This window comes from Urocampus carinirostris, chromosome 3 (assembly GCF_059441175.1).
Source record: "Urocampus carinirostris isolate Australia breed hairy pipefish chromosome 3, RoL_Ucar_1.0, whole genome shotgun sequence".
Classification (NCBI taxonomy): Eukaryota; Metazoa; Chordata; class Actinopteri; order Syngnathiformes; family Syngnathidae; genus Urocampus; species Urocampus carinirostris.
In genome coordinates, this window is record NC_142351.1 from 56,099,040 (window position 1) to 56,123,391 (window position 24,352).

The following is a 24,352-nucleotide window of genomic DNA, read 5'->3' on the forward strand; positions in this document are numbered from 1 at the left end:
ACTACTCTCCGGTCTCCCGAAGTCCAGAATCAAGTCTCTTCAGCTAGTACAAAATGCCGCAGCGAGGCTTTTAACTAGGACAAAAAAGTACGATCACATAACACCGATTATGGCTAACCTGCATTGGCTGCAAGTTAGCCAAAGATGTGACTTCAAAGTTCTCTTAGTATTGTACAAAATCATACATGGACTTGCTCCCTCTTATCTTTCAGATCTGATCTGCCACTATGTCCCGGTCCGAAGCCTACGATCTGAGAGTGCTGGTCTTCTGATGATCCCGAGAGCAAAGAAGTCTTCTGCTGGTTCGAGAGCGTTCTCCATCCGGGCACCGGTGCTGTGGAATGCTCTTCCCCCTGAGATTCGATCTGCAACCTCAGTGGAAATGTTTAAATCTAAACTTAAAACTCACTTCTACTCCATTGCATACGAATAACCTACTCCTCTTGTCGGTTGAAAATAGTTTGTGTAATATAGTGTAACAATCTGTGAAGCCCTTTGAGACTCTTCGTGATTTAGGGCTATACAAATAAAAATGACTTGACTTGACTTGGTGAGTTTAAACTCAAACCAGTATATTTTGCGAAAGTAGGAATACTGTATTTATTCATGTGTAACACACGTTACCTACAATCCAGGGGTTGATGTTAGGTTCAGAGCTTTGGGGGTGCTGAGGACCCAAAGCATGGTGGGAAAACCGTCAGGCTTTTTCATCTGTCCCGCCAAACAAAAATGGTCACTATGACAATATATGTCATAGTGAATATAGTACTAGTCATAAAATGTTTTTGTTCCAACTTTGTCCCCAATGTCTTTTGTGTGAATGCAACAAATATGCAGGTACTACAAAAATACTACAAAACTAAAAATATAATTTAGTGCTTAAATACAGGGACCTAATATATTGTTTTGTCTTCATTCTGATAGAAAAAATATAATAGAAATGCTACAATTAATACAATTATAGAAAAATACTATTACAGAGTTATTCCTACAGAAATACTACAAAATTCAACTGCAGTTATATTGAAAAATATTAAAGAAATACTACAAGGATACTGGTTTGGAGATACTTTTACATAAATACTATAAAATACCACTACAGTGGTACAAAAAGGTTTGGTTGGTTGATCACCTTACCACTAGGGTGGCAGGGGCACCATTTCCTGTGGTGAGTCTTGGACAAGTATAGCCTGGTGGTCCCCCAGGCAAACATGTTTCCACCCGGTCTCAAATCTGAGACCTTTAACATGTTAGGCGAATGTGCTAAACCAGTGCACTATGGAAAGAACCATTACAGCAGAAATACTACTACTAATAATTGTGACTGAAACACAACTAGAGTAAAGCCACAAAAGTACTACAGATATACTACTAAATATAAAAAATGACAATACTAAAAAAATACTACCATAGAAATACTACAAAAGTACAGTGATAATTAAAATACTACACAAATCTGAATGCATACTATAGAAAATACGTCTAGTGTAATACCACAAAAACTACAAAAGGGCTGTGCTAGGAATCAAATGCACTGTATCATATCAACGCATTGGAGTATTTCTGACGCAGCGTTTTTTTGGGGGGGTTCTTTTTTAGAAAAAGAAAAATATCTGGCGTTTTCCATCGTATATAAGCATAGCCTTTCCTTTAATAAGCAAATCATTAAGAGTTTTTAAAATGCTCTATTTTTAGGGGCTCTTAAGCACCCTCAAAACGGGCTAGTTAAGCCAATGATTTAATGTCATTATCACATTATTTGATTTGGGGCAAATGTTAGAGAATGGAAGACACAAAGTCGTCCTGAAAAATGAATCAATACAAAAAGCCTGATGAGGGAAAGAACTATTTAATTCATGGTGAATTGGACTTTGAAGGACATGAAATAAATACGTTGGAAATGTTATGTTGGTGTTATGTTCAGTTTGTTGTTATCAGAAATGTATTTGACTTATAGCTGGATGTATTAAACAACGTTCAGGCACTTTCAATGCTTAGTTTGAGCTGGGAAAATGTCAAACAAAATGTTCTGCTAATTTTTAACTATATTCTCATCAGATTTTTCTACTTAAAGCCAATTTAGAGAACATTACCTATTCTAATAGGAAGTTTTTATATGATTTATTTATTCCATATATTGAAAAGAACAAGCGTTCACCTACATATACAATATTACACATTTCAATATATTATGACTCAATTGAAGGTGGGAAAAGGTCAATCTTTGTCCGACGTTCACCAAGCGCCACCTTGTGTTTTTATAAAACGCAACAACTTTTTTCGCGTGCTCATATTGTGCTGATGCTTGCCGCATAGGGGCGCTGTGTACTGTGTAGGAATGTGTTGATGTGTTTCCTTGGCGACCTGGAGCAACGCGACGCATCACTTGCCTATTTTAATGAATGACGATCACTCCCAATTGAGCGTCAAATCAGGATTCCACGTGCCTTTTATTAATAATGGAAAAAAAGCTGAGCTCAGTTCGGTTTAGCCGTTGGACACCGTTGAGCAATCACACAGAGAACACGCAGGTGGGAACCACAACGAAATCTGATGTTTGATGCAAATAGCCGATTGCGAATTATTTACTCATATTTTGGTTCAATCTGTTGGAAAGTATTTGGTTTTAATTTCGAGTTTAGTCAAAATGAACAGGTACTAAATACAGAATTGCATGTGATTCGATTTTATTTCCCGCTTTGACTCAAATTAAATGGACATTCAATTATCTTGACTCTTTGATAGTTATTTGAAGAGAGAATCAACCTTGTGCTTCACTGGTTTGATCTCTGGACTCACCAACAAAAGAAATACCTGCTGCACTCTCTGCTCAATCGTTGCAGCAAGCCTCAACTCAGGTGAAGTTTTCATCGTTCTGTAAAATGCACATTTCTCAAGACACCATCGACTATATGCAGGTTCTGCAGAGATCTGCTGACCGAAGCTCTTCCATTGACGCAAGTGGATTTCACTACGGTTTTGCCCCGTTTCCTGTCCCTTTACATCATGTCTTTCCTGTCCCCTTTGGACCTATGCGCTGCTGCCCAAGTCAGCTGGCACTGGAGGGTTCTAGCTGAACAGGTGAGAAGTCCATAAAGCTGGCAATTACACATGACTTATTTGGACAGTTTAAAGGGGTTTGAAAAAAATCAGGACTGTCTCTGGGCTGGGCGCTGCATTCGACAAGGTTGGTTTCTTCCCTACGTGCCTGGTGAAAATGAGTATGGCGCCTGGAAGAAGCACTTTGTCTCCTGCGTCAGCACGTTGGAAATGCTGACGCCTCAACAGGGAGACGAATATCACACGGTGGGGCCAGCTTATGGTTGGGAGGAAGAAGAGGATGCACAGGGGTTATTGAAAGATAGAGTCATCCGGCGGATGACCAGAGCAAAAATCAGTGAGGAGAAGAGTAAGTGGAAGGAATGAAGAGTGATGTAAACTCACAAAATGTAGTTCACTAAGAAATATAACGCACTTTGTTTCCTTCTGCAGGAATAGCACTGAAAACCAGGAAGGCCTGGAGCAGCAGCACCAAGTTGGGTATATCTGGTGGCAATAGCTTCCAAAGCCCAGGAACCACTCTTGGAACAGTTTTTAAGAGTTCTGCAACTCCTGACTTGAGACTGAGCACGGGCAGTGTTCTGAGCGTGGAGAAAGAAGAGGGGTTGTGCTCCAGCAGGTTATGTTTAAAATCACAATGTGATGCAAGGCCCCTTAAGAATAATTTAAAAAAAACATACAGAGTCAAACACTCATTTTTAAAATTGTGTTCCTATTCTTTTTGTCACTTGTATTTATAGTAAAATACTAAAATTCGCAAGATTTTCTGGTATAAGATGCTCATTTTAAGTTATTTACGCGTTCGTTTTTTTTTTTTTTGTGTATAATAGATTGTGATATTATCAAAATGATCATTTATGACCAGGTTTGGGTAGGGTTACTTTAACTTGATTACTTTCAATTACTTTTGGATTACCCCAATGCCAAATATGCTAATAAAAGAGAAAAGAAACTAAATATGAATAAAATTACTAAATTTTGTGCAGGATTGGGGAGTAATGGAATACATGGAACGGCAAAAATGATGTTGGCTAGCTGTTTGGATTTATTTTCATTTTGTTTCTGTAGCATTTTATGTTAGTTTTGCCGGAGATCAAAGAGATCAAAGCCAGGAGAGAAAGCTTACCACGTGTTGTGAGTCTTCATTTTATTCATATTTAGTTTATTTTGTCTTTTATTAGCATATTTGGTATTGGAGTAATCCAAAAGTAATTGAAAGTAATCAAGTTAAAGTAACCCTACCCAACCCTGTTTATGACTGACAATTGGAACATAAACTATATCTGTTGCTATCTTATTTAACCCATTAAGACAGTCATCCATAAAACAAGTACAAAAGATGATTTGCATGTTAAGATTGCAGTTTTCTTTTTCTCCCCTAGCAAACAAAGATAAAACTTCAGTCAAATATGTAACCTAATACCAAAAGTGAAAAAACATAGTGGGAAGTTGGACTAGATAAGTAAAGTTGGACTAGACAAGTAAAGCAAGTGTGAAGATTTTGGTATTGAAGCTAATTTATATGATTGAGTGTATTTCCAGGATTATAAGGCTCACCTAAAAGGAAAAATATTTTCAGAAATTTTGAAAGTGACTTTCAATCTGGTGCGCCTACAGACCAGAAATACAGTGAATAACACTTTATCATTGAAGTTAATTTAGCTGTAAAACAAGATTCCGTAATATTCACATTTTATGAAATACGTTTTGTTTCGTCTTTTTACTTTTGGATGTTTTTTTTTTTATATAAAGGGACATTGTGAATTATTTTTACCTTCTAGTGATGAAAAAATACTTATCATGTAATAAAAAATATTTATTTGAATTAAAAACTAAAATACTTGAACTACCTTATAAACATGCATTTTTTTAAAATACTCATTTATTCATTCATTCATTCATTCAGCTGTCCTCGGGGCAGGGGACACCTTGAACCGGTTGCCAGACAGTCGCAGGGCACACAGAGACAGACAACTCACTTGCTAGGGAAAATTTGGAAAGCTTAACCTGACATTCATGTTTTTGGGAATGTGAGAGGAAACCAGAGTGCCCAGGGGAAACCCACACAGGCACGGGGAGATCATGCAAACTCCAAACAGTCAGGCTGCGATAGCTGGACTTGAATCCTGAACCTCTGCACTGTGGGGCCGTGTGCTGACCACCTAGCCGGCGTGCTGCCCACTCATAGGCTAAGACAAATGTTTTTTTTTTTTTTAAACACTAGCCTCACCTAGATGAAGCTGACATGATTGTCTGCCATATTGCTGCCAAAGGTACCCCCCTAAACCTTGCCAAAGTCTGATTTAAAAAAGTATCAGTTTGAGTATATGTGATTTGTATTTTACCTTGTACTTTGTAGTACTTGTAACGAAATCTAGAACTCAAACACAACACAATGTCCCTTGAATAAAAGCTTCACTCTTACTGTAGTTTTAATTTAATTTGTCTTATAGTCCAGTGCACTTTATATATGACAAATATATCATCGTGGGATATTTTGAGGATGCGCCCTATAACCAGGTGAACCTTATAGTTCGATACACTGAAAGAGACAAAAGAACAGCATACAGTGTTTTTTAAATTTTTCCACCCAAAATAATTTTGCTAGAGTCTCTCCCTAAGAGGAGCCCAAACCATGTGGCTGGTGCAGCAACAAGAGACATATCAAGAATGATACTTTCCTGTAAGAACAATAGCTAATAATTGCTTTTTGAAATGTTTCAAGCAGAGCTAGTAGGCCACTCTCCAAATACGTCTCCCAACCTGCCTTGCGAGAACATCCCAACATCTCCAGACATCCTGCAAGCAGCTTGCTATTGGTGTCTAATAAAATCCCTGCATACGAGGTGATCTGCTATCTTCAAGAAGCGATTGAACATGCAGTCAACATTGTTTTATGCCCGTGTGTCACTTAGCTGGTGCTGAGCGGTGCCAGGGCGGACGTGATCGTGGTGCTTTATGACCACTGGGGGACTCTCTCAGCACTCTTGACCCAAGTAGAAGCGGCCGTTTCTGGATACACGGTTGAACGTCTCGGCATTTTGGCGCCAGGAGGAACAGAAGAAATCCAACTGTTTTGCAGTGAGACTGTCTTATCCTTTGTAGTGTAGTGTAGTGTTTAGAGGGTCCATACATTATTTTGAAAAAGAAACGTTATTTGAAGAAGCAAATTCAATATTTTTATTAAGCTCATCTCGCCTTTTGGGCACCACAATAGTTCTTTTTTTATCAGGAAAATGGCTTAAAACCCTCATAATCAATCTCATTATCTAAAGTGTGGCCTCCAAACACAATATAACTGTGATTTATTTGTACCAATTTAGAGCAAATTTATTCTGACATGCCATAAATTTATGAGTATGTCAAAAAAGAAGTAAGTCTCTAGGTCAGTTCTATTAAAATGCATGTTTTTTTTTAAAATGAATGAAAACCAAATGCTCTCTCCAGGGGATAGTGTTGAGTTTGTAACATGGCGAGTCTGTTCAGGTGTAAAACTACATCCACTCAGTTAAAATAAACCAGTTAACACATTCGATCACAAAGATAAAAATGATTTTTCCTCCATTGATTGTGAATAAATATGTTGTGATTAGAAAATAATCCCTCGACACTCGTGATTAGAATATGTAGGGTAGTTTACTACCAAAGCTAAAAATTTGAAATTGACATTCTTTTACTTATCCAACCCGCCAGAGAACAGAAAGTCTCGATCAGGCCCCAGAGCCTAACTGAGTTTGACATCTCTGGTTTCGAGGTTCTTTGTAACTAAAAAGAATAGAATAGAATAGAATAGAATATACCTTTATTGTCATTGTTACAAAATGGGTTAACATATTGTGACAACGAAATTGGGCATGACACTTCAGTTTCACACATTCACAGTGAGGTAAAAAAGCCAAGAAGATAAAGGAACAGAGAAGATAAGGTTATAAAACAAGGAGGATAAGGTTATAGTTATAATTTACTCAATATTTACACAAGAAATGTCGGCATGTAGGATGTTACATACAGTTTGGTATCGTAATACAGTTTGGTATCGTAAGGGTTTGTGCAATTATACATTTGGTGCAAAAATAGTCATCATAGTGCAAAAAAATAGTCAACATATGCATTTGGTGCAAAAAATAGTCAACATATGCATTTGGTGCAAAAAATAGTCATCATAGTGCAAAAAAATAGTCAAACATTGTGCAAGGTAAGCAGTAAACATAGTGCAGTCAACATGTGCAAGAAACAGACATACAGTGCATCCGGAAAGTATTCACAGCGCTTCACTTTTTCCACATTTTGTTATGTTACAGCCTCATTCCAAGTTGTATTCATTTAATCTCTTATCTCAAAATTCTACACAAAATACTCCATTGTGACAATGTGAAAAAAAAATTAAATCACATTTACATAAGTATTCACAGCCTTTGCCATGAAGCTCAAAATTGAGCTCAGGTGCATCTTTTTTCCACTGATCATCCTTGAGATCTTTCTACAGCTTAATTGGAGTCCACATGCAGTAAATTCAGTTGATTGGACATGATTTGGAAAGGCACACACCTGTCTATATAAGGTCCCACAGTTGAGTGTGCATGTCAGAGCACAAACACCAAGCATGAAGTCAAAAGAACTGTCTGTAGACCTGCGAGACAGGATTGTCTTGAGACACAAATCTGGGGAAGGATACAGAAAATCTCTGCTGCTTTGAAGGTCCCAATGAGCACAGTGGCCTCTATTATTCGTAAATGGAAGACATTTGACTTAAAAAGCGCTATATAAATGCAGATCATTTCATTTGTAACCACCAGGACTCTTCCTAGAGCTGGCCGGCCTTCTAAACTGAGCGATCGGGGAATAGGGGCCTTAGTCAGGGAGGTGACCAAGAACCCGATGGTCACTCTGTCAGAGCTCCAGCGTTCCTCTGTGGAAAGAGGAGAGCCTTCCAGATTGACAACCATCTCTGCAGCAATCCACCAATCAGGCCTGTATGGTAGAGTGGCCAGACGAAAGTCACTCCTTAGTAAAAGGAACATGGAAGCCCGTCTGGAATTTGCCAAAAAGCACCTGAATGACTCTCAGACCATGAGAAACAAAATTCTCTGGTCTGATGAGACAAAGATTGAACTCTTTGGTGTGAATGCCAGGCGCCATGTTTGGAGGAAACCAGGCACCGCTCATCACCAGGCCAATACCATCCCTACAGTGAAGCATGGTGGTGGCAGTACAATGCTGTGGGGATGTTTTTCAGCAGCAGGAACTGGCAGACTAGTCAGGATATAAGGAAAAATGAATGCAGCAATATATAGAGATATCCTGGATGAAAACCTGCTCCAGAGCGCTCTTGACCTCAGTCTGGGGCGAAGGTTCATTTTTCAGCAGGACAACGACCCAAAGCACACAGCCAAGATCTCAAAAGATTGGCTTCAGAACCACTCCGTGAATGTCCGGGAGTGGCCCAGCCAGAGTCCAGACTTGAATCCGATCGAACATCTCTGGAGAGATCTGAAAATGGCTGTGCCCAAACGTCTCCCATCCACCTGATTGAGCTTGAGACTTATTGCAAAGAAGAATGGGCAAAACCGCCTAAAGATAGGTGTGCTAAACTTGTGGGATCATATTCAGAAAGACTTGAGGCTGTATTTGCTGCCAAATGTGGATCAACAAAGTATCAAGCAAAGGCTGTGAATACTTATGTAAATGTGATTTCTTAGTTTTCTATTTTTAATAAATTCAAAAAAAGTAAAACTACTGGGGGCGGCAGTAGCTCAGGAGGTAGAGCAATCGTCTTGGGATCAAGGGATCCCAGTTCGAATCCCGGCTCGTCCGTGTTACATGTCGAAGTGTCCTTGGGTAAGACACTGAACCCCTAATGCCCCCAATAAGCAGGTTAGCGCCTTACATGGCTGCAAGGCCGCTATTGGGAAATGTGGAGCACATTGTAAAGCGCTCTGGGAAGTCATTGACTTAAATAGCGCTATATAAATGCAGAGCATTTCATTTCATTTTTTAAAAAAAAACTTTTTCACATTTTCATAATGGAGTATTTTGTGTAGAATTTTGAGATAAGAGATTAAATTAATACAATTTGGAATGAGGCTGTAACATAACAAAATGTGGAAAAAGTGAGGCGCTGTGAATACTTTCCGGATGCACTTTAAGTACCATTTTACGTTCGCATGAGGTTGTGTTTTTGCAAGAGTTTTTTGTGCGGTGTCTGTTTAGGGAGGTAATGGCTGTGGGGAAGAAACTGTTTCTGAGTCTGTTTGTTTTTGTTTCGTGTGACCTGTAGCGCTTGCCGGAAGGCAGCAGGTCGAAGAGGTGGTGGCCGGGGTTAGAAAAGTCCTTGATGATGTTTTGTGCTCTGCTGAGGTAGCGAGAGCAGGCAATGTCCTCCAGAATGGGCAGAGAGCAACCAACGATTTTCTGGGCTGTTTTGATGACCCTCTAGAGCGTTTCCTGTCTGCTGCTGTGCATCCAGCATACCACACCGTAATGCAGTACGTTAGAATGCTCTCCACTGTGGCTTTGTAAAAGGACACCTGCAGCTGCTGTTTTAGATGATTTTTCCTGAGCACTCTCAGGAAATGCAGTCGCTGCTGGGCCTTCCCTACCACCGCTCTGGTGTTTGCAGACCAGGAGAGGTCGTCGGAGATGTGCACACCCAGAAATCTGAAGGAGAGGACTCTCTCTACACAGTCTCCTTTTATGATGAGTGGTGCTAGATTCCTGCCATTCCTTCTGAAGTCCAGTATCAGTTCTTTTGTTTTTGTGGTGTTCAGTATGAGGTGGTTGACAGTGACTCCACCTCATCCCTGTACGCCGCCTCGTCCCCTTCAGAGATAAGGCCGATCATGGTGGTATCGTCGGCGAACTTGATGATTGTGTTTGTGGGGTGGGTCGGTGAGCAGTCGGAGGTGTAGAGGGTAAAAAGCAGGGGGCTCAGTGCACAACCTTGGGGGGAGCCAGTGTTCAGTGTTAGGGTGGGAGAGACGTGGTTACCGAGTTTCACGGACTGTGGGCGGTTTGAGAGGAACTCCATTATCCAGTGGCAGATGGAGGGAGCGAGACCTAGGTGTGTGAGTTTCTCCACCAGGATCTCCGGGATAATGGTGTTGAAGGCTGAGCTGAAGTCCAGAAAGAGCATTCTGACGTAGCTCCCCCGGTGGTCCAGGTGTTTCAGCACGGTGTGAAGTGCTGTATTTATGGCGTCGTCAGTGGAGCGGTTTGCCCTGTAGGCAAACTGGTGGGGGTCCAGTGTGAGTGGCAGGGAGTTTTTGATGTACTGGGACACTAACCTCTCGAAGCACTTCATCACCACAGGCGTAAAAGCGACAGGCCTGTAGTCGTTGAGGCTTTCCACTGCTGACTTTTTGGGGATGGGAATGATGGTGGAGGTTTTGAGGCAAGGTGGGACGGTCGCCTGTGACAGGGACCGGTTGAAGATGGTGGTGAAGACCCCAGCCAGCGGATGGGAACAGTCCCTGAGTACCCTCCCTGGTACTCCATGCGGGCCAGCTTCCTTCCTGGGCTTTATGGTTTTCAGCACACGCCTAACTTCATGCTCCTGAAATGTGAGTGTGTTGCTGCTGGTTGTTGGTGGGTGTGATGTGGCTGTTTGTGGCCTTTCAGCTTCAAAGCATGCAAAGAACTGATAAAGGTCCGCAGCTAGTGAAGCATCAGCCTCAACTAGCTGCGGACCTTAATCAAATCAAGACAGACATTCGAGTACTCAAGGTAATTTGTTTACATCATATCTACAGAAGAAATTTGAATAAAGCAAGGCACTAGGTAGGTAGGTAGGTAGGTAGGTAGGTAGGTAGGTAGGTAGGTAGGTAGGTAGGTAGGTAGGTAGGTAGGTAGGTAGATACTTTATTCATCCTCGTAGGGAAATTCACACTTCCAGCAGTCTACCCTGTTGTTTATTAACAGTTTAACATGATGCCCTAGGGGTGCGTGTAGCGGAGTGGATGACGTCACACGCTAGTCCAAAAGTTCGACGTCCCGGCGCAGATGGAAGTCTTTTTCTTTGTGACCAGGGATACACCACCTCGTGTTGGCGAGTCCGTCTCCTCTCCGATTCCCGTAGGCTTTCGTGTCTCTGTATAGCGGCGCTGAAGCCGGATAGCTCCGGGTAGCTCCGGGTGGCTACACGTTAGCGTCCAGGGTGCTAAACGTGAGCCACGTTTCCGCAAAACACAGCAACTGCGCTCACTGTGCGCTTCGATGTTTTCCACCAGCACTCGTTGGTCTTATTTGGTAGTGAGTTCACATTTACAATGATTACGGATGGTACCGAAGACTTATAACGCCGCTAGCCGCTTAGCTAGCTCCGGCTCTTCTTCCACCATAGGCCCCCTCATCACGCCGGCACGAGAATTCTTCAGGGCAGGGAGTTGATTCCTCGAATAAACGCATTTTTGTTCGCTAAAACCCATGTCCATAGGATAGAAAGTCATCCAAAGTGTAGTTGTCAAACGGGAAGAAAAACACAGAAGATAGGAGCAGACAATAAAACAATAAATCACAAAAAGTGAGAGATAACAGGGCAGCGCCGACGTCACTAGGGAGTGATAGAACAAGAGGTGGGTATTACTGAATACTTTTACTCTGTTACATTTACTTGAGTAAGATTGGGGAAGTTGTGTACTTCTGGGAGTATTTTTCAATCCTTTAACATTTAGTTTTACTTGGATAAATTTGTGAAGAAAAAAAAACCCGGTACTTTTACTCAGCTAAAGTAACCAACATTAAAGTTGTTCCTTCATTACTTAATAAATCCCCTCCACCTAAGTACGCGCATGTTTTTATTACAACGGAGACCTCAGACAGGCTCTACCATGTTAAACCAATCAAACGTAGCAGCTTCGTCACGTGACCCTATGCAATTTCAGTGGGGGGGGGGTAAGTTTACAGATGAAACAGATCAATAATGTCGCTTAGCAATACCAACTGTGTAAACACGGAAGGGGAGGAGCACACCTGGCCTCACACCAAAAGCATGTTGCCCTTAAAAAGGGTGCGAAACACCAGCTACAATATGCGATATCTCCTATGTTCGATTTAATGGACTAGCTTGTTCTGCTTGCAGAGCCTGTTAAGATAAGTATTAGGGCTTTAAACGTGCTACTTGAGGCTACATGTGCTTAATTTATTTATTCAATTTGTACTATTCTTATTTTACTGTCTATTAAAGCACATAAACTTATGTTGATTATTTTAATCTACGTTTGAATTAAATATATATTTTTTGTTGATTGGATGGACTTTGATAATTTGATGATCTGAATGGCTGTTTCAAAAAAATCAATAAATAATAAACGACGTTGCTCAGTGTAAGTAATGTTTTACTTTTACTCAAGTATTTGTAAGACTACTTTTACTTCCACTTGAGTAATATTATTCTGAAGTAACCGTACTTTTATTTGAGTAAAATATTTGGCTACTCTACTCACGTCTGAATAGAAGACAGAAAGAGAGATTGATAGATCGGGATTTGACTGACGCTGTAAAGAGGGGAAAACCACACAGTTTGCTTCAATTTAAGGTAAGTCAACGCTTTCGCAGGACAGTTAGGTAACTGAGTGTTATTCTAATCAAGTCATTTTTCCTTTACCACACTAACTTACTATATATCTGATCACAAACCAAGATGTGTCTTTGTTTGTTTCTTGGTTGGATGTTATTAATGCAATCAACAAAGATGAGCTGGGGAAAATGATAAAAACAAAAACAAAACTCGGCACAAAAGACAATCTCAAAAAGGAAAACCTATTTCAGGGCAGAGGATAGCATGCACAAACTTTAGGTCCATGCTTTGGCTGGCACAGATTCAGCAGTGAGATGCCGCAGGACTAATACAATAACAGTCTCTTTCACTGTGGTAGCGTTACCATGCTAAATGATGTCCGAAGGGAACCACGTAAGCGGTTTGCATTTCAGGAATGCCTTAATTGCGTGGGTGATCACAGCACTACTGAGGACGCAACTCTGGACAGTTTTCTCCACTGCTGACGGTTCCTGGCCTGTTTTGGGTCATGGCAAAGTTGTCGCCAGTCACTACACGCAAAAGTAAAACAAAATTGAAAAGTCGTTCGGAGTTTTTGGTCCTTTGACCTGCTTCTCCAGGCACCCAAACAGAACTTACTAGGTGTTAGCACTTTGACTTCCTTGTTGCTGTAAGCGACACCAATAGCAAACTCTCTCCCAACTTTTGCCAAGTTAACGTGGTTATGTAGGTTAGCATTCTATTGTAATTGAGTTAACTCTGAAACTATCACAGATAGTGATCAGAATTAAATCCAACCCAGCCACTGCAGAGAGAACAAGTTCAGTCATTTATAACAGTTGATTCATGCAATCATAAACAAAATTCTCAAAGCCAATGTTTTGACATCTATTGTCTTTGAATCATGATGATATCTCTTGCTCCTGCAGACAGCTACTTATCAGACAAAACCATACTAACTCAGGCCCACCGAGATTTCTGGGAAAAACTGTCCACCTTGGTGGTCCCTTCTGAGCAAGGTGGCGTGATTGACATTTTTTCACCGTGTGCAGCATCGTGTGGGTGATCTCAGTTTTCACTTTGACTCATTTGCTGCGGTTTTGTGTCTGAAGTGTTCTTATTTTCTAGCTTCTGGTGTGGCACTCATGCAAAAAATGGCCGCTCTTACTGGTCTGAAGGTTTGGGCTCCCATGGGACTGGCCACTGGAAGTTTTCAAAATAGTGAGACCGGCTGTCCAAATCTTAATGTATTATTGAAATAATATTTAGTCCAAAATGTTTTGAAAAATCTTTAGTCCTTGGCGATTGGTGGGATGGCACTACCGGCGCCATTGGGATTTCCAAAGCACCAGAAGGAAGTCCAGCACTACGTTACATGAACGAGGCAGTCTTATTGGGCTGGTGCAGAGAGGCTCGATGGATGGAAGAAGCCCTGAAAGAGATGAAGAGCATTCTGGAGTTTCAGCTCCAGCAAGTCGGTCTTCAAGCCCGAGGCAGAGCTTTGGGTCGGTGTCGCCCTTTTTAGCAGGGTTTTGAAAACAAGTACGCAGTTTTATGTCCTCTGGCAACATTGCAGGCCATCTACTGTGGGAGGGTGTCTGTCTTGAGGATCTGTGTTCGTCTGAAGACCTGAGCGTCGCGCTCACTGAGGGACTTACTATTCTCAGCAAACAGGTGGAGGTAAAAATAGAATAGAATGAAATAAAATTAGTTAACATCAACGTTCCCTCGAATTTTCAATGGGTTTGAGCATTGATACAAAGTCTGTGAGCATTGTTGGGACCATGTTGATCTACAAAAGTCCTGTGTGCGGCAACCAAACCATTATCACACAAGTCCAAAACCTCATACCAAATCAAATGTTATTCAGTTTTCAGCAACACACTTTTTTTCCCCCAATTTTAAAGAGTTGGTTGATTTACTATTGGACAGGCTGCAAAACTCACTAGAGTCAGTTAAATGACATTCCCAGTTATGGAAACGTGTCTTCTGTGACTTTACTCACGTTTTGTGGATTTTTTTAGTAGGTCTCCAAGAACAGTACCTAATCGCAGCATTTTTGGGGTTGAAAATACAGCATGGCCATGGCATACAGTTCAATCTGATTGAAAAAACATTAACTTAAAGGTACAATATGTAATATTTTACTACTAGATGTCTCTATAGTGTACTGCAACTGAAACGGGTGGTTCAAAGCACAAGGAAGAAAACAAACTACAGATACTCAAGGTGACCAAACTGCACTATTTTTTCTTTACTTTTTTTGTGTGTATTTTTTTTCTCAATTCGTACAAGTGACCAAACCCTACACTTTCACTATAATTTTGTTTTTTGGGTGTATCCATACAACCGATATTGCAGACAATCATGTCATCAACCTTTAGGTGATGTTATGTCAAATAATACAAATTTCTTAACCTACGAGTATTTGAAGAAATGCACATTAATATAATAATTCATGTATTTTTGCTGATGATTTAAATGTATATTCTGCTTTAATGAATCAAAGTTTTTTTTTTACAACCAGTAGGTGCTAAATAATCTTCAATGTTTGCTTAAAACATATTAGTAAATTATTTTATTCTGACATTAAATTTCTTTGAAAGCAAAAACCTCAGGAAATTTATTAAACTCAGATGTTCTTTCTTCTCGCTGCACGTGCTTCCCACTTTCTCTCTTTACATGGGCCTATAACTTGCCCGGGCCATTTGTGGCCCACAACCATGATTTGTGGCAACTGTCATTATATGAAAGCCTTATGTTTAACTAATATTTTTTTACAAACTGTTTGTGAAATGTTTGATTCACTTTATGATGCAAAATGAAGGTCTGCCAGGGTATGGAAGGAGATAGCAAATGCTGTGGCACTGCTTAAATGATATTGGATGCATCTTACATTAATTTTCAGGGAGTTTCTGCCTTTGAAACCAGATCCGGCAAAACTTGACTCAAAACCTAGTTCTAGCAGCCCCCAAGTCAATTGAGTTTTAAGACCCCTGGATTAGAGGGAACGTTGGTCAGCGTGTATGACTCAGTTTGGAGTCGTTGACTAACTTACTTGTCTTCAATCCCCCGTGTTGACATTTTGAGATGAGACCATTCGAGTTTCTTGCCAGCTTCCTGACAAAATGGAGTGAAGAGAAAGAAAAGAGAGACACAAATGAAGTGCCAGATATTTCCGCACCATCCGGTCTTCCTCAGGTGGGATGTGCTGTGTGCATATCTCTCACTCGTGCCAGAGTACAGATACAGCTTCGCCTTAGCTCGTTTTTTCTTTCAGACGCAGTTAGACTGGAGAGGTGTCATCGTTAGAGAATTGCAACTCAGCGAGCTTTTGTACATCAGCAGACTAAGCTCAGTTGTCAAGGTGCGTCTACCTAAAGATTGTGGATTAGGAATCCCTTTGAGTCTCTCCTTTTACGCGTCAAAACGCCAAATAATTGCAAATTCAACCGTTTATACACCAAAAAACAACTGGTAAGAAAATATATAAACATATACACTTCTGTCTCAGACAACGGGTTCATATGAGTGAAAATGCTGGAATTGTTATATTGTGTTTTCAAGAGTTGAAAAGTGCTTGAATTTGGGTGAAGTTCTTGTAAATACTTGAAATCGTTGCCATGTTTCACAAGTCTACTTAAAAATGACACTGACACTGCTCACTGTTGACTATGCTTTGCCATTGCATTTCCTTCCTCGTGATTAACCGCAGCTGGCATTAGTTTGTATGGCATTGTCCTATGAGGTGTCATCCCCTTAAACAGGAAACTATAAAATAATGAAATGTGTATAGTGCAAGGATTAGGTATAAATTATGGACATTTATAATGGGCAATGCAAAAAATAAAGGTAGCGTTTCCCAGTGGAAATTCCTAATGGGAAGGACTTCCTGCAACTGAAAATATAAGCTACACATTACCGTCATTTTACTACAAATTTTGAACGTACATATTGTTTAAATCCATAAATGTATAAACTTAAGTGTACTGTTTTACAAATAATTGACTTTGCAACAGTATTTTCAAAATAATAAATCTTGTAATTGTAGTTTCTTTATATCTACGTATGAATTTTTTTTTCTCTCTTTTTTTTCTAGGTTTACTAAACCTTTTGCACCAGTGAATTGCAAGCATTTATTTTGTCTTATATAATGATATTTTTATACTTATACCATATTATCTTAACTGGACATTTTACTTGTTTTGTTTCAGTACAGCAATGCAAAAGTCTAGTAAGAATCAAGTAAAAATAAAGACCCATTTTTGAAATAAAAAAAAAGTTACATTGAGAATACTATTAATATTTTTGCAGCTCCGTACTACAAAAACTACAGTTAAACAAAGAAAAATGCAATAGATTATAAAATAATAAAAGTCATTTATAATGTGTTTTTTCATTGTGAAGCTGCAAGCACACTACAAAAAGTCTGTTTACAAATTAGACAAAAAACAATTAAATAAGGACATTAATTTAAAAAGAGCTAAATATTCTGAATAATACAGTACTTAAGATAAGCAAAAGAAATTCAATAGTTGTACGATTTTTTTTTTATTTTCTAATTGGACTTTAAAAGTTTAGAATGCATTCACTGCAATGCTTCATTTTTGGGGGAAGATGCGCTTCTGTACAAATGATACCCCTGGTTCTTCATTTCCTCATTTCTCTCTGACCTCTTCTGTGCTAAAGGCTTACCAGGGGCCTCTAACTGCAGCCCTCAATTCCAAAAGAGCCATCCTCAGTTATGCAGACATGCTCAGTGTCTTGAGCCCCGTTGCCAAAATACTGGACGTCAACAAGTAAGCGCAACGCCTACTCAGCATTCTCATTCCGGTTTTGTTTCTGTGAATGTCTCCCGTTTGTTGGTCACAGAGCGTTCAAGGCGGATTTAGATGCAAGAATACTGCAGTGGGGTGCTGAGCAGTGTGTTGGTGACGTGTGCTTGAAACTGTGTGCAGATCTTAAAGTGTATACGAACTACCTAAACAACTACACTACTGCACTGACTACTATTGACAAGGTAACAACCAATATTGATGCATTATCACAAGCGATGCACAATAATTATCAGGCCAAGTGTTATCGAACTAATAATGAGCCAAATGTGACGCCACAGATAGCGGCCTGGTAGAAAAATATAGCCAAAGAGTAGCCACACTATGATTATAGAATAAGCCGAGTATTATTACTAACATTCTTGTTCCTCATTAGAAAATATTTTGAGTTCCTATAGCAATAGTGCACAACATTAGTGCTTCTTCTCTCTTCTTCATTACGCGTGCAAGGTATTGGAGAGAAGGGCAGCACGGCCGCGTAGTGGTTGGCGCAGGTGCGGCACAGTTCTGAGGTCATGAGATCGAACTTTGCATGTTCTCCCCGAGCTTGCATGGGTTTTCCTCCGGGCACTCCAGTTTCCTCCCACGTTACAAAAGCATGCGTGTCAGATTGATTGGCCGGTCCAAATTGTCCCTAGCTCTGAATGAGCACGTGAGTTGTCTGTCTCTGCGTGCCCTGCAACTGGCTGGCGACCAGTTCAGGGTGTCCCCTGCCCACTGCCTGAAGATAGTTGTGATGGGCTCCAGCAACCCTAAGACCCTACTGAGGATAAGTGGAGCAGATAATGGATGGATGGGTATTGGATAGAGTGCTTTATTCAAGTTTTGTTCTTAAATGATTTTTAGAATTACACTCCTGAGTGTTTTTGTGTATAAATTGACAGCTCATTGATTTGAATTGACAGCTATCCAACCAAATCTACCAACTAGTGTCTCACTGGTGTATTTCTATTCTGTACTAAACATATATCATGTGTACTGTACATATTTTTACTTTATAGCAAATTATCCATACATTTGGTCCATGTGCGCCGCTATGAGAGACCCCCGTGAGCATGAGTGCGCAAACTTTATAATCCTCCGGTGTAGTATTCCCATTTCTGTATTGGCATTTTTGTACCTATTTGTATATATTATAGCAACTAGTGCATAGAGCAAGATAATTCCACTTTATATAAATGACAGATATATATCTTTTAGCCAAGGCATGTGTGACAATTTATTGGATGTAGTTTTCCATGTGTGCTTCAACATTTGTATATATCTTTGAATTGAAGTTTTTCAGTATTTATATTATGTATAAAAGTGATGTCTTTTTATCTGATGAACACAACCATAATCTTAAACCCTTTCTCCAATATTGATAAAGTCAAGCTCTAGACTCCCACACAACTGTTTAGAGATATGTTTACCATTGTGAATATGCTTGATTGCTATTAAGATTTTCGAGAAGGGTTGTTCAAACCTCACATTGTGCTTGCTGTTAAAAAAGTCATATTGAAATATAATATTGTGAATGTGCTTAATTGCTGTTGAGATTGTCATGATTGTTTTCTGTTATTAGTGTCAATACATTTGTTCAAACCAATTTTAATTGTAAACAATTCTAAAGCCACACATAAAAATAATTGGATTTTGCATGTGTTTTTATATTTTTTCCTAAATATAGAATGGTGTAAAAAAAAAAAAAAAAAGAAGTAATTTGTTGTCGCTATTGATTTCCAGAGGCTGGTAATATTAGTTTTAGTTAAAAAAACGATTATCAGGCATCCCTGATTATTTTAATGATTATTTTATCTTCTATATTGGAAAAATGGGTGAAAACAAAGATAAATTATACTTAAAATGTGCAAAAATGCTCTAATTGCATGGTGCTAATTTCTTATTAGGAAAACCAATTTGCACAAAATGTTTTTATTCAATTGGCAGGAATGTTAGTTTATTTTGAAATCCTATTTTCATCTTTTTATTAACGTAATTTTCTTGTTATATAAAAAATGAGTTTTATTTTATTTATTTTTTTAATAAAGAAAAAAAGTTCTGAAATTATTTGTCATATGAGATTTTTGCTTTTGATCATTTAACAATGCCAAAGAAATAAGATATTTATAGATTAGATGGATAGATTTTAGTTTTTTTTTTTTTTGGGGGGGAGAAATAAAAAAACTTAAAACATGGAGTTATTGCTATTTATCTCCTGAAGCAGTTTTATTTAATGTTCCGTATCAGTGGGGAAAAAAAAACATTTATTGTCCATCCATAATTACAACAACAACAAAACTGTTTTTAGAAATTATTTTGCAGCGTAGAAATTTGTATTTCTGCATTTTCAGTGCAGGGATGCAAAACCAGCATTTCGAGCTTTTCTGAAAAGAACCGACAGAACTCTGTCAACGCACATGCTGAGGTAACTTTAGGATTACTCGTGCAATGTCCGCACACATTATTCAGTTCAGTCATTTGTGTTTTCTTTTTCCTTCAAAGCTTACAGGAGCTGCTGCTTTGTCCCGTGTGGCGAATCCAAGAATACACAACCCTGTTGCAAGCTCTGACTTTGCACACGCCCGCCAGTCATCCCGATCACACGCACGTTTCTGCTGCGCTCAACACGTTGCAGCGATACACACAGTTTGTCCAAATGGTAAAAAGTAAAACGTCAAGAACAAACATCAAACATTGTCAGAAAATAGTCTAATCCTTTTTCGGTGTCGTTTTAGCTAAAGCGCAACTGCGAAAGAGACAGGCTGTTGGAAGAAACCCAGCAGTTGATCCAAAGCTGTCCGGTAGAACTTCATTTCTTTATCTTTCTGACACTTTCAATCACAAGCTTATTCTGAATAACAGTGATTTTAAACAGTATGCCTCGGCAAAACAGTGTGGCATGAGATTACAGTGGCTTGCGAAACTATTTGGCCCCCTTGAACTTTGTGACCTTTTGCCACATTTCAGACTTCAAACATAAAGATATAAAACGGTAATTTCTTGTGAAGCATCAACAATAAGTGGGACACAGCCATGAAGTGGAACACACTTTATTGCATATTTTAAACTTTTTTAACAAATAAAAAACGAAAAAGTCAGTGAGCAAAATTACTCAGCCCCATTGGCTTAATACTTTCTAGCTCCACCTTTTGCTGCGATTACAGCTGCAAGTCTGGTCTCAAATACACTGCCAAAAGTCCAGCTAGAGAAATGTTGTCAAACATAGAGTTAAACACCTTTTTTAGTGTTTATTTCAGTAAAACAATGGGTAGACACTTTATCAAGAAAAATTATTATGCATTACTATTATTTACAATTTAATCATGCCTTCTTTTCTTTTTGCGTCATTCTATTCATGACTTTTTTTGTTCTTTTTAGGGGCGAATAGATGAAATAAACCGTTCAAATGAAAAAAATCAATGTAAAATATTTTAAGTATATTTGTATTTACTCCCAAAAAATTACATTGTAGTAAAAATAATGTGTATTTGATCTACTGCATTCCTTTTATTTTTAACTACAAAAACAAAGACATCTATTTCAAGTAAGAAAATTCGTTGATAAAATCATCTAAATTAGATGCTAAGGCTATCCAGATAACTACTTTTTATGAAAATGTCGCTAGAGTTTACCCTATAAAAACAACAACAATACTACAAAAGCTTTTGTAAATAGATAGATAGATAGATAGATAGATACTTTATTCATCCCCTAAGGGAAATTCACATTTCCAGCAGCATCCCTGAGCTGAGAACAATACAATAATAAAGCCAAAAGAATACAATATACAAATACCCAGTGTGACGTGCAAATGCCCACTTTAGCATGTTATATAGAGTAACTAAATAGTGCTACACAGAATACATAATGCAGTAAGATTCGGTAATATCCAATGTAGGTGGTGTGGTTTAATGTGGGCCTTTACTCTGCCGGGTGGAGTTAAAGAGCCTCATGGCATGAGGAAGAAAAGATCTCTTCAGTCTGTCCGTAGTACAAGACAGTGACAGCAGTCTGTCACTGAAACTGTAACCAAACATAACCAAACATAGCATTTTCTAAGTCTTTTTTTAGTAAAAAAAAAAAAAAATGCAGAAATAGTGTGTTTAATTATCAGAATTAAGTATTACTATTATTTGTTAAGGATTATTCATGACTTCTTTTCCATCTAGTTCTTTTTATTTGTTTCAAAAGTGACATTTTTGATTATGTTTCATTTCTCACTTTGACAAAGTTGTTCAAATCAAATTACCGGTACATCGAAGAATTGTAAGTATATTTAATTTTACTAGAAAAAAAGCAACAACAAAAATGGAATATCAAAGTAATGCATGTTTGGTCTACTCTATTACTTTTGTTTATTGTTTTTGTGCAAGAAACAAGAAAAAATATGTACAGTAAAATAAGAAAATTATCTTTTTCTGCTAGTTAATTAAAAAGTAGTTGTCAAAAGTGGTCGATAATTTTGCTGATTTTAAGTATATTTTCTCATTTTACAAAGTCAAAATAAAGTTAATATAAAAAACAAATCAAAACAAAATAAAAAAATTGTGAACTTATATATATTTCTTTTTTTTCCACGGTTGGGAAACACTGCTGTTTGTTCGTGTTCGTCTGTGTGCAGCCTCTCCGGGTGGGAAACCGGCAGTTGATCACCAGTCAAGATGTTGCCTTGTTACACAGCAACAATGACCACATCCCGGAATCTCTCAGGTGCCAATTTCATACAAAATTTCAAATAGTTTTCATTTATCAAGAATCCTGTTATTTTCATTTAATTTCTGAGAATTGGGGTGCTTTTATCATTTCGGTAGCCTAGATGGTAGGGCGCCCGCTCAGAGACTGAGAGGTCGCTGGTTCAAGCCTCGCCCGAGTCATACCTAAGACTTACAACATTTGTACTCATTGCCTCCCTGCTTGGCGCTCGGCATTAAGGGTTGGAATTGGGGGGTTTGGTCACCTAATGACTCCCAAGACAGCAGTTGTGTCTAAAATGGCGGCGCCTTGTTTGGCTGCGGCTGCATCGGCTCACTACAGTTAAACTGTACGGGTCAGGTGTATCGACATTTCGTTCTGTGTGCATGGTTACAAAGAATGACTATAAAAGGAAATTCTATTCTATTCTATTCTATTTCTAGCAGGGTTGCTACTGTTGCTACCAAAAGTTTACTCTGGTTTATTTACTTCTGACACATGAAAATAATATAAATCTCGATCATAAATCAAATCATAATTCAAATTGTTTCTACTTGGAAGACCCCATAAAAGGTTTTTTATTTATCAGAACCGCTTAAAGTAGTTAAACAGAAGGTGAAATAATATTATTTCCCGGTAAAATTGCCTTGTTCTTCATAGGTAATTTTCCCTATTTTAGATATTATTTTTCTCAATGTACAACTCTTTTTCGTAAAATGTGAAAAATAATAAATTATGTGACTGCCATTTTGTTTTTTAATAAGTATTATTTCCTCATTTAAAACAAAATCAGTTTATAAGGAGATGTTTTGTTATTGGTTTTAAATATTATTTGTCTGTTTTTTGGTTAATAAAATGAAGTAAAATGATAAAAGTAATACTTAACATGAGCAAGATGTTGTGCAGAAACATTACTGTAATCCCTCGTCCATCATGGTTATTGGGGAGCAGAAACCTCCTTGTAAAGTCGCCCCAACCCCATTTTTAACATGGCCTGCGCTCACATCAATAGTTGACCAGGAATAATAGATGGCTCCATGTGTGCCGTAATTTTGGGCGAAAACACCAAACAAATTTGCTCACTCAAGCTCCGCTCTAAGTAATAGTCGAAGTCGCGCGCTTCAGCGGCCCGGACTTAATAGTCGGCCAGGGATAATGGATCACCGCTACAGCATTACATTTCATTTTAGGCAGGCCAGAACAGCACGCTTCCATCAAATTTGCTTTCTGGCTGTCTCAGGACTATGGGATTGGGGATAACGGATCACGGCCGCACGAGTGCAGTTCATTTTAGGCGCAAATACGGTTACAGCGACAACAAAAAATAAAGCACTGAGGCTGTGAAGTACAAAGTGCAAAGCAGTGTTATTATCTACTCTTACTGATATTTTAAAATGTATTTATTGTTTATAAATATATCATTTGTCTTTATATATATCGTGTATGTCATTTTTTGGTGTGTTTTTTGTTTTGTTTTTTTGAATCAGGGGTCAAGCAGCACCCATTACCCCTTTTGACCAACATTGCCCTATTTGAAAAGTATTGATTTAAGTTATTTGTGTGGATAATTTTTGGTAAGGGTCTTCGAGCATGTGGCAGATGTCAGCCTCTTCCTGTTCACGGATGTTTTGATCTTGACTCAAAGGCAAATGCAGCATAAGCCTTTCACGCTCGTGCACAGGAGCACACACACGTTCCTGGCTTCCGTGGCACTTGCAAGTCTGACTGTGAGGAAGATCACACACTCGCGCTGTAAGTTATCCCTCACAGACACAATCATGCACTCAGTTTTGTCAACATACTCTTATTTTTCTAGACGTGAAGCACGCCTTTTACTTGGAGAGCCCGTCTCACTCATGGCTTTGCGCTACAGAGAGAGGTGAGGAGATGGATCACTTTCTCTGTGTGCTCTGCGCCGCCATGAAAACAACTCTGAAGTAATGGGCAACAAGATGACTAAAGGAGCAACAAGTTGACCTCATGTAAACCGGTTTGGATTGCATCAAATAAAGGCTGTTCCCTTTTCATCTCCCAGTTAAACTTTCGCCTCCTTGGTGCACGGCAGATTTTATGGCGTCATTTCACAAGTGCTTTAACACTCAAACCAATCAAAGAACTGCCTTCCGTTTGAGCACTGATTGGACAAATTCAACTGAATTGTTAACAAGTTGTGGCTTCCTGGGGAATCTAAGGTAGGTTTTACACATGGAAAACACGTCACCAAGAGACTATCTTATAGAATCGAACAGAGAGGTTACCACAGAGAGGTGGAGGGACCGGCATGCTCACT

General features: G+C 39.0%; 1 protein-coding gene across 1 annotated transcript; it reads left to right on the forward strand.

Annotated features, from left to right (window-relative positions):
* Positions 1-2,414: 2,414 nt before the first annotated feature.
* Positions 2,415-24,102, forward strand: ect2l (epithelial cell transforming 2 like). Its single transcript, XM_088330077.1, has 21 exons — positions 2,415-2,531; positions 2,746-2,858; positions 2,919-3,081; positions 3,154-3,409; positions 3,493-3,679; positions 5,789-5,906; positions 5,976-6,141; positions 13,483-13,611; positions 13,682-13,774; positions 13,849-14,058; positions 14,130-14,233; positions 15,644-15,754; positions 15,834-15,920; positions 17,243-17,352; positions 17,426-17,573; positions 19,722-19,795; positions 19,873-20,029; positions 20,106-20,171; positions 21,992-22,080; positions 23,642-23,814; positions 23,879-24,102. The coding sequence occupies exons 1-21, from the start codon at positions 2,460-2,462 to the stop codon at positions 24,001-24,003; spliced, it is 2,751 nt and encodes a 916-aa protein (XP_088186203.1). The 5' UTR covers positions 2,415-2,459; the 3' UTR covers positions 24,004-24,102.
* The last annotated feature ends 250 nt before the right edge of the window (positions 24,103-24,352 follow it).